The sequence below is a fragment of the Strongylocentrotus purpuratus genome, unplaced genomic scaffold, assembly GCF_000002235.5.
Source record: "Strongylocentrotus purpuratus isolate Spur 01 unplaced genomic scaffold, Spur_5.0 spur5_scaffold_7, whole genome shotgun sequence".
Taxonomy (NCBI): domain Eukaryota; kingdom Metazoa; phylum Echinodermata; class Echinoidea; order Camarodonta; family Strongylocentrotidae; genus Strongylocentrotus; species Strongylocentrotus purpuratus.
Window position 1 is genome coordinate 18,194,755 of NW_022145613.1, and position 13,624 is coordinate 18,208,378.

At 36.4% G+C, this 13,624-nt stretch overlaps 1 protein-coding gene across 1 annotated transcript in view; it reads right to left on the minus strand.

The window, feature by feature from the left end:
• Positions 1 to 13,624, minus strand: part of LOC581039 (electrogenic sodium bicarbonate cotransporter 1) — an 81,617-nt gene that overhangs the window by 34,620 nt on the left and 33,373 nt on the right. Inside the window, 6 exon segments of the mRNA XM_030974554.1 lie at positions 1,544 to 1,603; positions 5,791 to 5,954; positions 6,678 to 6,893; positions 7,874 to 8,034; positions 8,916 to 9,054; positions 10,210 to 10,434. Of these exon segments, the coding sequence (XP_030830414.1) occupies positions 1,544 to 1,603; positions 5,791 to 5,954; positions 6,678 to 6,893; positions 7,874 to 8,034; positions 8,916 to 9,054; positions 10,210 to 10,434 (965 nt within the window).

Below are 13,624 nucleotides of genomic sequence, written 5' to 3' on the forward strand. Positions count from 1 at the left end.
ATGATAATGTTGATGGTAATGATGATGATGATAATGATGATGATGATGATGATGATGATGATGATGACGATGATGATGATGGTGATGACGATAATGATCATAATCATTTCAACAATGATGAAGACGGCTATAATGCTGCTAAATGTACTTTACATAGTTATCGATGCCCGGTTTTCCACCATGTTCATGGTACCTCTTTGTACGATGACAATTACAGAATTTGATGTTATTGTGCAATGTTGCTTTGAATGTGAAATTCTGGTAATGGGTTATTTATGTGATAGAAGACAGTCAGGACAATGTAAAACAAAGATGACTGGATGAAATGAGAAGTTACCATGACAACGATGGTGAGATACAAATGATATTAGAAAAAGAGAGATGAAATGAGGGGGGGGGGGGAGACAGGGAAGAATGAAGGAGTTAAGCACTTGGTTATCAATTCTCTATTTATTCAACCAATGATGACAAACCCCTCTAAATGCTAACAGTAAATGGACAGACCGATTTTGAATGTTTGCTCCTCAGTGAATGAGCACGTCATGACCTTCAAAAAGTCCCCAATGAACACAGCCTAAAGTCCCCAATGAACACAGCCTTTACAAATAATTTTGTTTAAAGATGAGCCGGTATAAAATTTCTAAAAGATTCTTGGTTAGATTTGAAATAGGAGCAGCCCTAATTAACAAGCATTAATATTATGCTGAATGCTTTTATAATAATATTGGCTAGAACAGGGGAAATGTGATTGTTAATGATTGCTGGGAGGTGGCTACGTGAGTAGAAAGGACAGGAAATGATAAGTGAGAAAGAAAAAGGCGATTCCGTTCAATGTGTCCCATATCACATATGAAAGTTTTTAATATATTTCATCCAAACAATGAAAATCTCTTCATATGACCATCGGCCTATGGTTCTTCCTGGCCCCACTAACACCGTTAAATGGTTATACCAAGATATTTTTCACTTTTGGATGAGATAAATAGAAAAGGGACATATGTTGTATGTGACACATTGCACAAAATGAATTGCATAAATATGTTTACAGATAAAACACAAGATGAAAAGATGATTACACTGTTGCATATGGAATTGATGGCGGAACCAAATTAGCACCGTTGAAGAAAAAAAAGACAGAGAGACATGGAAGACTTTGAAGAAACAGCAGCTTGGTGATTTTTGTAATGACTGCGACACTGAATGAACAAAGATGATGATCATGTCTAAGACCAGAGGAAAACTCAATTCAACTTGCAAAAAGCTAGAACAGAATTCACCAATGAAACCATCAAAACATCATTAAAACATTAAAAACTCATCAAAATTAAAAAACCAACATAAACAGACCCCAAAAAGAGATTTCACCTTCAAAAAATAGAATTAAAAAAGAGCATAGTGAGATGGATGGATGGAAACAGTCAGATGCTTGCAGGATGCACTTTGGGGTCAGGGGTCATTGAAAGCAAAGCAAACACCTATATGGATGTAAAAAACAAAACTACAAAATAACAAATAAAGGAGTAATATGAAATTGGAGGCCAACCGAGAGACTATGTCCGGCGAGGTTGTGCGGGATGGAGAGACGAGCTTCACTCAATCTTTTCTGTGGGAATACAAAGAAGAAAGCCAAAGATACATAGAGGGAGGGTGTATCACACTACTACACATCTATCTGCACATCATTTACATCAAGGGTACTACTACAAATAACACTTGCCTGCCCTAGGCAACCAATGGTGCTGACAGCTACGTAAGCACATGGATATCAGACTTGCCTAAAAACCCAGCTGATAAAAGATGTTGTAACAAGATTTTCTTGTATTTGTTAAAGGCCTATTTACAGCTGTATTCAAATTTTTCTCAATATTTCTGTCCCAGAATCCCTGAAAAAAACTATCGTTTCATTCAGTTGCTGTGTATGACAAAAATCTTACACGTTTGAACTGTTGCTTTGTCAGGCAATACAGAACAATTGGTCTTTAGTGGACAAGTAAGTCTGATTTAAAGGCAAGTGCTACATTTGTATATTCATTCAGTGGCATAGTTGGGCAAGTGTACATGGGTAATTCCATAAAAGAAAACTTGTAAAAGTTGTAAGAATGTCAGTTTTTCTGATACAGAATCACCCAAACTCATATTTTTCACAACCCAAACATTTATCAAGTTTTACAGGGGGACTTTATAACTACTAAACTACAAACAGGTGATATTTGATGGGGACATTGACAAACGTAAAATGGGTGTAAAACATCAGAGTTCACTAGAAATCATACTCTACCAATGGTACAGTTGAGAATGACATTACATTACATTACAACAATAATGAAAGTCACCACTAGGGGGCAGTATATCCTCTGCATTTTAAACAGTTTTGTGCAAAGCCATGAGATTGAACAGTGTAAGAACAGTGCTTTACACATAGAACAAAATTTGACTATGCACAAATCTACTTGGTTCAGAATGAAAATACAAATCTATTTAATATTACTATTAAACAACATTGATAAACTAAAATACAACACCAGTAAGCAGTTTTATGGTGGGAATTTTTACAAAAGTTCTGCACATGTACACATAGACTTACTTGGTATATATATATATAATGTTCATATAATAATTTTCTATTGCACATATTACCAACCCTAAATGTCACTACTCTAACAATCTAAAGCAACCAAAATTAAAGGACCACTTCAAACACAATTCTAAAAGTTTAGTCAAATGCGTATCGCATATACATGTACATTTATCATGCATTAAATGTTGACACTAGTTGCTATGTCTACGGCAGAATCCACTTCACTACGATAGCACATTTTGGGGTTATATACCAAAATATATGTTCTAAAAATAAGCATTAAGACATAAGACCAATCTCACTCTAATCCTTTCAACTATCTATACATTTCTACTCACGCGTTATTATTGCTGAATATGTTTTACGGTTTCTAACGAAATGTTGCTTTATTCTACTTTCTAATTATAACATGCCACTTACTGCATGTTTATAACTCAGCTGTTAATTAGCTTTAAACTGCACCAGACCACTTTAATGACTATTTACTTAAGCAAGAAAATAAAATTCTATACTGTAAGCAAGAAATAAAATTCAATACTGCAAGCAAGAAAATAGTATTTTATACTATTTACATGTAAACACGATGTATCAAATTCCCTTCCCCAAACAGATGACATTCAAATATGTGTATTAAGCATTTTCAGTAGCACAAATCTTGGGATAATATACAAATTGTATGACTTCACGTTAAACAGGTTACAAAGAGAGCTTATCAGTGGCAACAGACACAAAGTGGATTCTAAAGCGAGCAAATCAGAAGTCACCTATCAAACAAGTCTGTTCCTGTACATGTTGCACATTAAGAAAGACTAGGGTGATTCTTGGAATGTCCTCCCAGTTAGGAAATATGTCATATCCTTTATCCATTAATTTCTAGGATATTTGGAAAATCTTTGACATGACGGTTTTATGACTACTGACAAAGTAATGATAGCTTATGTCATACAGAGCACACTGAACGGTTTAGCCCACTTGTTTGTTTTCTTTCCATGAATAAGGGCTCACCATTCCATTTGATTTCAACTCTTTATCCTTGAAAATTATGACATACACCTATAGAAATGATGATCTTGCATAACTATAAAGATTTGAGTCATAAATGTGTCCTTAAGAAATTATATAAAAAACTTTTAATTTCCTCTTGCACTCAATTCATGTTACCTTTGCCTTTAAAAAAAACATAACGGAAGCCCTGAAGGAAGTTGGCACACAGTCAACTTAATGAGTTTGAATGAGGAGGTTTCCTGGTTACTCTGAACATTGAGAAGAGCATCAAGAAAGAGGGCGACAAACTTATGATAGAGCATTAAACTCCTTTTTCATTAAATGACATGATTTGCCTTAAGCTTACAACCCGTCGCTTCTTTTGAGATGTGACTCATAACCACTAATGAAATTTCAGAACAAACGAGTAACTCATTTTGGACCATGGCCAAAGACATTAAAGTACATGTATCTGCAGAAACATGGCATGATTTCTGTTGTTTGTACTTCTCAAAAGGACTTCTCGAAATGAAAATAGATCAAGTATTTGTTTTAACGCATCCAAGATATTTATAAGGTCATAAATGTCCTATACATTACACATATATACATTACACTATTATAAATTCAAATTGACTCAAATTTGTTTATTGTACTCGATAGATGGCCTGATCTAAGCTCCAATAGGTCTGGCAAACATATGGGACAAAATACTTGGACTTGCTCATTTACTTCCACGTTTTCTTTGCTTTCTTTTTTTTCCTCCTTTTTTTGTGTGGATATTCAACTTCAGTTTTATGTTGTAAGAAACATTACATTCTACTTGTTTTCATCAAGCAACCATTCATTAACGCCCCCTCTCCTCCCCCAGTCCCTCCCCACTCCTTTTGTTCCCACTTTGTTACATGGTTTTCAATGACCCGCTTTCCAATGACTTGCTTATTATGTCACAAGATCTTTTGGCTTTCCCACTCGATATCCTGGCAGTGCTCATTGTTTCATTGTTTTATCAAACAATGCTTTGCTTTATGTTGATAGGTACCAATGACAAAGGGGTTCAAATTTACTGATCGTACATGAATGTGCAAATTCTTTTTCTTTTGAAATACCTTTTTCTTCATCTTCTTCCATTTTTATCAACTGAAATTACAGTTAAATGTGAATTCCCAGTTCACATAAGATTTACCTATTTGAGTGATTAAAATATTTGTGACTATTTGATTCTTTCTTCTTCACAATACATTCCTGTGGAACAGATTAGTGATACAGTAGTATCAATGCTATTCCGAAGATACTTATACTCCTTTCAAGAATTCACTTGCATACCTTTCACCTAGAGTTGTGACATATATACCTCTTAATTTCTTTTCTTTTTTCAAAGAAAGTTTGCAAAATGAAAACCTGAATGGATGAAGGGGCTAACTTATTCAAAATAATTAAATGAGTTATTGATAGAAGAAAAAAAGACAGAATGATTTCATTTTCAAGAAAATTTCAATACCCTTGAATCAGTCATCAAGATTCCCTAAGGTGAAATTATTCTGTCTCTTCAACTTGTCAAAAAATCAAGTTTTTATCTTAATGACTAAACAAATTATTTTGAAATATGATGGAGTTAGGCCCTTTTTCCTCTCATGTACATGTATTCCGTCACTTAAATTGTAAAAAGTGTAACACCAAAAAATACCATCATCCAATGCCTTTAAGGAGCAAAAGCCACTAAGCAACCATTTTCGTTATCAATTCAATAAAAGAGATTTGCCACATCTTATGGCTTGATTATCTTGGGAGTGGTAACCAAGGCATTACTCTAAAAAACTTAAGAACTTAATTTTCCTGTTTACATCACAAAGGTAAGATATGGTTTCCAATCTTCTGCTTGATCCAAGTGGGTATTCAAGCAAAATGAGTAAAGAAATACACACACACTTTGATGTCCTCTGGGAACACTTAGTCCAGTTTCATATGAAGCATCAATTACTCATTACCTCACATTATACAAGTATAATAGCAATAACATTAATTGCACAAGGCAACAACATCTATTGCCATAGCAACCTAACAGAGCACTTATAGTGGCGAGAACCTCCAGGCATGATGTCATTATCCTTGGTAGAAGAAGAAAAAAGAACACCTCCAGCAAACATCGTAACCTGAAAACAAAAGTCAGAAATGGAAGAAGCATTGCTAGAAGTGGTTAGTATTCATCGATCTCCATGACAACCTACCTTGAGACTGTGATGACTAGAGACCTTGGGAAGACTGCCCGAGGTTTCTGACTTGCCAAGGTCACCGGAGTTACCCTTCACCATGAGTGAGCTAGGAGAGGTTTGGCTGTTCTGAATGTTGGGGGACGACCCGTGGGAGGTCTGGATTCCACTTTGCGCAGCTGCTTCATGTACAAGAAGAGAACAAGATAAAAAAAACTGTTACATTTCACAGTTTTGTGCTTTTCTTGTCTGGGTTTCCTTAAAATAATAAAAGTTGACAAACAAATTTGATGATATGTAACTTTGTAGTCTGAATAATTTGTCAATTACTATTCATTTTTTAAAACTATGAAACAATATGTCTTTTATGTATATTTTGTCATCTGTATTGTATCTTCATGTGAAATGTGAAACCAATAAACTCAAACTCAAACTCAAGGGATGTCAAGGAAGATTGTCAAACAGAATTGTTTTATAAAGAGAGTTGTCCCAGATAGAATCTTTCTATGTATTCCACTAGTCTTCATATGTACATGTAAAATAAATATCATCGGTCATCGAGACAACCATGGGCAACTATTATTAAACATAAATGGAACAAGCCAAAACTGTCACTCAGAGTTGTTCCAAACTGGTTCTAAGAATTTAGTACAAGAGAAAGTTGTTCAACAAAGATTCTCCTAGGTTGTTTCAGACTTAGTATTCAGTATACTCCTTTATCTCTCTCTCTCTCTCTCATTCTCTCTCTCTCTCATTCTCTTTCTCTCTCTCTCTCCCCCCTCCCTCTCTCCCCCCCCCCCCTTTCTCTCTCTCCCTCTCTCTCCCTCTCTCCATTTCTACTATTTTTCTTCTCTTTCACACACATCTCAAACTTCCTACAATTCAAGTTGTCACAGTAATCAAACCTTGCTGTTCCATGCTTGTATTATGTGCGCCGCCTTGCGAGAGGCTACGCCCGATGTCCGTCAGAGATCTGATCATGGGAAGGAGACTGCTCCCTCTCTTGTCCCGATGCTTCTTATGACTCTGATGATGATGCTTGCGCAGGAGCGCCTCCCGGACCTGCTCTCTCTTGCTCTCATCCAACTGCTCCGACATGATCAACTTGTCCAGGACAAGGTCTGAAAGAGGGTAATTATTAACATTATCACTAATCGTTTTCAATTAAAAATGATTTTACTTCCAAACCTTTAAAAAAAAATCAATCCCCCTTCCCCCCCCCCCCCCCCCCCATCCCCCCAAAATTCAGAAAAAGTAATGTACAATAATCATGATTAATTATTGATTACCTAACCTAATGCCCACATGAACCAGGTGGTTTCTGTATTAGGCTTACAGGATATCAGATCAGCCACATATGGTCCTATGACAGCTGGAGCTGGTCTGGCTTTTTCTGCGCAAAACAGCTTCCTAATTTCAACCCCGGACCAAACTCTATACTCCACCTCAACCCTAACCCTACATTTAAGTTACAACAACCCAACTGCAACCCTGATCCCAACACTTAACTTTTTATGAAATAAAAAAACTATGAGTAATTTTTGCCGGGGCACATGTCAATTTACCCACATGAACTGTGCATAATTTGGCTATTTCTAAAACTGAAACGCTTGAAATACATAGCAATTTCATATGATCATTCTGGAGGCGGCAAGATGCCTACAAGGGCCTGTATCAAGGATTTAGGCACAGGCGCAGGAGATGACAAACATCCTAGCTGCAGTTGCGCACCCAAAACATGCTAAAAGAAAAAGGACCAGGGGGGTATTTCGCAAATAACCTAAGTCGAACTTATCTCTAAGTTGGACTAACAATTATGGAAAGCCGCTAATAGCATCCTTGAAAATATTTTGTAAAAGTTATTTTAAAATGCATAAAATGTTGATTCAAATCATTCATATTTTCTATTATCACAGAGATTTCATGTTCTTGATGTGGAATTTATAGAAAGTCTAAAATACTTGAATTTTCGCTTTTGAATATATTTTATTTGACGGCTACAAATAGCTTTCCATCATATATAAATCGAACTTAAGGTTAAGTTTGACTTAGGATCTTTGTGAAACACCCCAAGGGCATAAGACACGGAAGATTCCCTCACCTGCAATCTGGACAATGTTGTCTGCTTCCATGTCAAGACACACTGTGCCATTAATCAGGCAAGTCCTCAGTTCAAACAGACTGTGAAGAGGCAGTGTCGCTACGTGAGGTTTACTCCATCGGTCTGCATCCACGTCCACATCCTCCTCATACTTTATCCACCTGTTCACAAAGGACGATTTAAAGATAAAGTTGAGTTCTGGTCATGCGATTGCATTGTGAAAGAAATGTTGTGGAAATCGATCAGAAAAGGTTGATCGTCTAGCATATAAGTATTGGTGTGTACTGCAAGGTTCAGGAATCATCAAAATGATAAGAAATTCGGCCCAGTCTTGGTAAAGTTACAAGCACTGACCACAGAACGATGTATATGGGACTACACAAAGATGTTGCATACAAATGAGTCCCAATTTTTATGATTAAACATACCATGTTTAGAAAATTAAGGCATTTGAAGAGCCATGCTTTTCAGGGTACATTTTTTCTCTGATGTTCTTCCACACTTGCATAATACAATGATAACACTCAAAAATTATTAGTCATGTCTTCCTAGAACTCAACCTTCTTTTTAAGAATATCATCAATGAATTGTATACTCAGAACCAGAAGGGTTGAAACTCTGGACAGTTACCCTTCTGGGCATTGCTTCACAAAACCATCATGATGTATGCTTGGAGCAATAAGTGCAATAACTCATATACTTTAACACAGAGTTAACGCCCTTCTGGCTTCCAACAGACGATAAGGACCAGTTTGCCCCTTATCCCATTGAAAAACAGTTTAATTTTTTATACATACATGCGTTTCAATAGGATGTCGGCAAACTTTGACTTGCCCTGTCTCTCAGCCAGAAAGAAAAAAAAAAAAATATTTGTTCTTTATTTTTATTGTTGAAAGATGTACTCTCATCTTGATTGCTGAGACCTAGAGTAAACTAAATTCTTGCCTCCCTTTGTGTATCTTTCCTTTCCACCTCCCCCACTGACCCTAATCCTGACCCTATCTAGAAGACCTTATCCTCAGCATGCTCAAATACTGCCTACCTCGCCATCTCTTTCCATTCCAGCTCCTCTCCATCTGACCCATAGCACAGCTCCTCCATCTCTGTGAAGATCTCATGAGATTCATGACCGTCATCGGCTTCATCACCCAGGATGAATTTCACTCTCTGGGAAGCATCTCCTGCAAGTAGAGAGGATGGGGAGGATCAGGGGGGGAGTTTCACAAAACTTTTCATCAGTGACAAATTACACTTTTTGTTATAAGCTACTGAAATCCTTGCTTCTGATTGGTTATCAGCAGATTTGTCACTGACTTTTATTATTTGTCATTGAAAAAAAGCTTTGTGAAACGCTTCCCAGATGATGGTTCAGTGCAGAAAATACTCAAAGATAAAAACTCTTCTGCAGCACACTAATTAAATGCCTGTTCAGATATATCAATATGATCACACTGGATGGATGCAGTGATATGTCTAGCAAAATAATAAATATTGTGTGTTTCAAGAATGAAAGAAAGGATTTTCCAAATTGTAAAGAACACACAGACAATTATTTTTTGGAGGGATGTGGGTAGATTCGTGAAAGGAAATTTCTGTGCTGTCTTGTTATTGCTGCTGTAAAACATTTGTTACTTCTTTCATGTACACTGTTTTTTTAATTTCTTGCAATTTTTTTTTTCAACAGCACCTCTCTGGGTAAGGAGAATCATGAAGTTGGCATTCTATCAAATTCCAGAAACCTAGGGGGAAAAAATCAAGTCATTTATAAACTGAATCTAATATTTCGGGATTCTATTGCTGCTGATAAGAAGCACATATTGTTGCAATTACATCAATTGGAAAACCCTCAGGCCTTGGAGATATTGCTTAACTGTTTGAGTGCCTTGGCAGCTTGGTAAAAAGACACTGCCAGCAATAATCGTAATTTGTATGTGCCTTGAGAATCCCCTGGAATAGATATGACAATGACTTCAGAGATAGATAAGTAGTCTCATGACCAGGAGGTACCGGATTCAAACAAAGTTGATGTCATAATTGGGGCTCAATAACCAAGTCCCGTAGGTCCACTGGTTGTTTTTCTACAAGCAAGAACTTAGAACTTGCTTTCTTATCAGTCAATTAAAGCCACACTGTCCTACTTGTAGCTACTTGCTCCCTCTATTTAGAAAACAATGCCTAATCGGTGACCATTGGTCCCCCATGATCCTCTTTTTCTTATGTTAATTGAGAGCTGATTTGATGAGATAACCCCCTGTCCTTGCAGTGTGGTCTAATCCCTCTAAAAACTAGTACAGATAAGCTTTAAAAGAAATTTCAACATGGTTTTGATTCATTACCGGTACCGTTTTTATCCAGAAGTAGGGCATCTGGTCTTGCATCTGGGTCGCTGTTTGGAAAGAATGCATCTGCAGTGGAACTACTGTTGTTGGCACTGCTGTGGGAGCTGCCGTTCTTTTTACTCTTGCCTTTGTGGCGGTGCTTGTGATGGTGGTGATGGTGATTTTTCTGCTGCTGCTCCTCATTGTGTGGAACGTGGACACCAACGTAGATGGCATGATGACCTACAAGTAAAAGAGGAGATTAAAAAAATGTTCCTGGTTAAATCATTTGTTTTTTTAATCATATATTGGTTATTGAGTAGAAAATAAAAAGGAGAAAGACATTCTGTAGACATTTTGTGTACATGGATATAAATACAGTACATAAACCCTCAAACAAAAAGCGATACGGTACATGTCAGTGATAAATATTCAAGAGATATGTCTTATTCAACAGCATATCAAAACAGCCCATCATATTGTTACTCTGATACAAAGAAAATAAATTTTGTGGTGGTTATCCTTGGCTTTTCTATCAAAGATGGTAGTGTTACACAACTTTTAAAAACCTTTTATCACCATTCATCAAAAAAAAATTTTTTAAAAGACAGCATAAGCTTCTGCTATCAAGAGAAAAGCAAACATATCCTATTAAAATTCTACCACTAAAGACAACAGTGTTACACAATACGTAAAATACAAGTTAACATCATCCATCAATTTTGTTTAAAGATGGCATAAGAAGAGTTCAGCTTATCAAGAGGGAAGCAAACAGATCCCATTCAAATTTCACCACATCAAAAGTTGGTGTCTGTTTAAGGGTCTCGACCTATCCAAAAGACTTCTTTCAAAACTTGGTCTGTTTTTTCTTCTTTCCTGAATGTTTGAATATAATGAATTCACTTCCTACGAGCCCTTTTCTCTCATTCTATATTCTCTTAATCATTGTATTCACTCTTGTACTCCTCTCTATATGTCCCACTCATCAGAATCCTACCCCTCCTGTTATATCATTATTTTCGTATCACCCATTCTCCAAATTGTTTATAATGCCGTCACATCACCTGTTCTCCATAGGTAATTTTTCTTCAACTCTGGGTAAAATCTAATCATGTTTTTATTTTGAAATGAACACCCCCATTCCTTTTCCTTCCGTGTCCCTATACCAACTCACACAATATGATATCATCTTCTCTCTCCCTACATTTCAATTGGCTTATTTCTTTCCCTGGTAGGGCTGCTTTACAAGCTTTACAAGGCTGGGAAACACTAAATTAATTGCTTCTATATATACCCAGACAATGCCTGTGGCACTTCAGAAGCTTTTATATCACTCTGTACATGGTGTAGAAACATTTGTCTCAATTTCAGTCAGATAGACAAGAAAGGAAACAGCAATCCATTCAAAATACTGACTATACTACTATTTAAAGGGCAAGGCCAAGGTTTTTTTTGTCCAATATGCTAATGCTGACTTCATCAAAGAAAGTTGTCCTTTGTGTACCTGACTGATGACTGTATTCAGTTGATAGCTTTAATGTAGTTTTGGATCAGATATATCATACCAAAAATCATGGTCCATCTAATACTAATCATGTACACAATTAAAGATAAAGTGAGTTATGGTCATGAGATTGCATTATGAATAAATTGGTGTATACTGTCAGGTTTTGGAAGCATCAAAATAAGAAACTATATGCACTGAACACAGAAATATGTGTCCGGGACTACACAAACATGTAGCATGAATGTTTCATCCAAACACTCTAATCATTGCTTGTCATATTTTGAATAAGATGGCATTTCAAGAGACATCTTTTTAGGGGACATTTTTTTCTATGATATTCTTTCAATCGAATACAAAGAGAATAAAAAAACAAATAATTTTTCGCCTTTCCCAGAACTAAACCTTCTTTAATTTACATACATTGGACTCGCCCCAAAGAAATCTTCGGGTAGATGTGTACCAGAGCCAGTCATGTATTTCTCCACACTTTTGCACTATTTACTTGTATGGATATAAATTGCTCAACATTTGGCAGACGGGATGCTGAGAAAGGTCAAAGGATCAAGTGCACGGCAACGGCCTAGGCCTAGCCAGTCGGTTTAATGATATTATGGATGCGGGGAAGATGGGGCGGAGAGAAGAATGTTCATCTTAAGTGGCCATGTTACTCATGACCAAGAAGAAAGCATGTTTCAGAGCGAGTCTATGTCTTACTTATTGGGGTACATGAAGAGGATAAACATAGACGTATGTGGTCTCCTTGGCAAGCACATATGTCGCTTTGAAGAGTTTGATTATCTAGACCAACAAACAGATGCTTAAATTCTGTTTCGTAGCTTCTCCAGAATAAATCAATCACCTTCAGATTTAATTTGAGGAATCATGTCTTTTGGTGTGAAAGAAAACAAGATTAGGCCTGTACTTTTGAGACAAGACTCCTATAAATTCTATTAGACTTCATACAAGAAAGCATGTATATTTGCTTTCAACATAAAGGTACAAGTTAGCTAATGTGTAACAGGTAGCTACTGTGACAATGAAGAAATGACATCTTCTATTCCTTCACATTTCAAAACATAATCCTGCTAAAATGAGATGCCATGACCCTGTTAACAATGCAGGTTACTAGATTAAATAAAAATAGCTTGGCTGATCAATAGTCTTTCATTCTCTCTCAAAATGGTAATCAGAAGTAGAGGTAGAGCGAGACAAGTCATGAGAAAATGCAACCACCCACACAGGAAGGCGGATGATTGATAACTTGCCTTTACAATGCTGTAAAAATGCATCTAAAGTAGGATTGAAAAAGCAATGCCAATCTAAAGTCTTTTATTTCCTCAATCTATCAATAGTAGATGTAGAACTAGTCGAACATGATATTCAACTTCAACAGAATGAAGAGGCATAATACATGGAGGAGGGGGGGGGGGGGTTAAGGATTGTTACCAAAGTGAGATTAAAAATCGCAACTCTAATCTGGAATCTTTTGTTTCCTCAAAATATCAGTAGTAGATGTAGAACTAGGCAAACATGAAATTTAACTTCAACATAATGTGGATGTTTAATAGATGGGGATGGGAAAGAGAAGCAAAGGATCGTTACTAAAGTGAGATAAAAAATCACAACTCTAATCTGGAATCTTTAGTTTCCTCAAAATATCAGTAGTAGATGTAGAACTAGGCAAACATGAAATTTAACTTCAACATAATGTAGATGTATAATAGATTAGGAGGGGGGAGCAAAGGATTGTTATAAAAAGTGAAATTAAAAACTAACTCTAATCTGGAGTCTTTTATTTCCTCAATCTATCAGTAGTACATGTAGAACTAGTCAAACATGATATTCAACCTCAACAGAATGTAGAGTCATGATAGATGGAGATGGGGAGAAGGAAAGGATTGTTGCTAAGGTGAGACTAAAAATTGC